We start from the raw sequence: 2,454 nt of genomic DNA on the forward strand, positions 1-2,454 counted from the left end.
GACAACCCTAATCGAGGGAGGTATATATATATAAACAACAGGTATAAACAAATAAAAATAAAAAGCTAAAATGGGTCGCCAAATAGAATTTTGCGGCCGTTAATATACCTGGGCAGCCCACCCAAGTAAAGTCGTGTGGGCAGAAACAGCTACAGGAGCTAAATTGAAGGACATTCAATGTTACACTCTGACCTGTAAGCACCCCGAGATCGTCTACTTCTAGTAGAATGAAGTGGACTGGTTGGGCATCTCAGTGATGTCATAAATCACTGATGATGTCATACCCACTTACCCTCCTTTTTCACTATACCCACTGATGATGTCATATACATTGTAACATCATCAGTGAGTCATATATCCTTCCTGCTGAGGTTATAAATTGGACAACTCTTGCTCACACCCCATCCAATAAATTCGGGAAACCTGCGGCAAAAGCATACTGTAGGGCACGAGCAGTGGTTCCCAAACTGGAGTTTGCGTACCCCTAGGGTGTACATGGAGCTATGGGGGTACTTGAGCAGAAGGCAGGGCAGTGTGTGGGAGCTTCTTTCTTGCTTTTCTGAAAACGCTCGGACCTCTGGATTAACGTACACAAGCGAATAGCTGTACATTTTGTGAAGACAATGCCTCATACACATTTAGATAAGACCCTTAGCTAAACCCAGTATTCTGTTGCAACTGCCATCAATGTACAGATCTTACTCTTAATCTGGCTGCAGTACTGCCGCAGTGAGTTGGATCTTTTGTAAAGAACAAAAAAAAAGATTTAAATAACAAAAGCCATTTGACCTTTTAAAACATTTCAATAACAGAAGCACTTTTACCGCTGTGGCAGTACCTTGGGAACAACAGTAAGGTGGCCAAACGAAATGGGTAACTTCTGTAAGACAGCTAATGTCCGCTACATCATAACATACATGACTACCTGCTGCAGCACAGCCGCGCCCTCCGCTCACAGGACTGTAACTAGCTTACATCCGTAAAATCAAGAAACAATCATCATGTAGCAGAGCATTCTTGTACTGCGTTCTACAGCGTTCTTCTATCTCTGGAACCATCTTCCTCTTTCAGTTAGGGAAGCCGGTTATATCGAAATATTCAAATCTAGACTCAAAACCTATTATTCTCCCAATCATACGGTTGTTTGAAGGTGTCAGCATCTGGAAGCATATAATAGCTGTTGTACAAACTTGGTCCTTAGGTGCTCAGTGGGCTGTTAGAAACCATCATGATTAGTCCCAGTAGCATAGACAGAAAATATAATAGTTGTCATGCAAACTTACTCCTGAACTATGGGGCTGTCACAAGCCAGCAGGAATCCAGATCTTGGAGTCATTGTGAAAGAAGGACTGCTTTGATAACATCTGTGGGTCATAGGAACCTGGGCCGGGACCCCCTCGTCCCCAAAGAGCTCGTGGTATCCGTTTAGTCCTGGATAGAAATGCAGCAGTGGACACGGGTTCCTTACACAGATCATCATAATCCACTATGTCATACTGCCCTGGGCCTGGGAAGGGAGGGTCCTTAGGAACAACCACAGGAGGGTTGGAGATTGCCAGACCTTTTGCCAGATGAGGTCCCATCGGCAGGGCGGTCCTATTCAATTGAGCAGGGACCTGATGTGGGCTGTAGGCTCCTGGGCCCGGCACACTTCTGTCCAACAGTACACGGAACCTTGGCGTTTTGGATTTGAAGGGGGACATGGCTACCGGGGCGGCTTTCTGGATCAGGGTGTCTTTCACCTTATAGTGGCATGGCGATGGGAAGGGAGGCGCCTTAGGAACAACAGCAGGGGCAGAGATTGCTAGATAAGTTCCCCTCGGCAGGACAGTCCTCTTCACTGGAGTAGGGACCTGATGGGGGCTGTAGGTTCCTGGGCCTGGGACCCAATTGTCCAACGGAGCACGGAACCTTGGAGTTTTGGATTTGAAGGGGGACATCGCTATTTTGGGGCCTTTCTGGGTCAAGGTGTCTTTCACCTCATAGTGGCATGGTGATGGGAACGGAGGGTCATTAGGAACAACTACAGGAGGGGCGGAGATTGCCAAATAAGGTCTCCTTGTCAGGCCGGTCCTCTTCACTGGAGCAGGTACCTGATGGGGGCTGTAGGCTCCTGGGCCACCAAAAGATAGGTTGTATTGATTTGGAGTTGGTCTTTTGTGCTTGGCACTATCACATGCCACTGCCACTGGTGGTCCTCGCTGTAGTTTGCCCATGATTCAGTAGGATGACATAAAGTTGTTTCTGTTGTTACTGGTCCTACTTATAGCCTGTGCAGAGAAAGATTTATGACATCACTGATGATGTCACAATGTTTATTACTGATGATGGCACAATGTCTATTACATCATCAGTGTCTGTCATAAATCGCTGATGAGAATTGGTGATGCCATCAGTGATGTCACTCGAACATTTGATGTCATGAGTGTGATGTCAGTGATGTCATTAGTGCTG

General features: G+C 46.5%; 1 protein-coding gene across 1 annotated transcript; it reads right to left on the reverse strand.

Moving 5' to 3' along the window:
* Window positions 1–1,301: 1,301 nt before the first annotated feature.
* Window positions 1,302–2,216, reverse strand: LOC310787871 (O(6)-methylguanine-induced apoptosis 2-like; the record flags this gene model as incomplete). The annotated part of the gene is made up of 1 exon (XM_083649331.1): window positions 1,302–2,216. One exon carries the CDS (start codon window positions 2,214–2,216, stop codon window positions 1,302–1,304), a length of 915 nt encoding a protein of 304 aa, XP_083505457.1.
* Window positions 2,217–2,454: the final 238 nt, after the last annotated feature.

This window comes from Poromitra crassiceps (assembly GCF_964638095.1).
Source record: "Poromitra crassiceps genome assembly, chromosome: 13".
Taxonomy (NCBI): Eukaryota; Metazoa; Chordata; class Actinopteri; order Beryciformes; family Melamphaidae; genus Poromitra; species Poromitra crassiceps.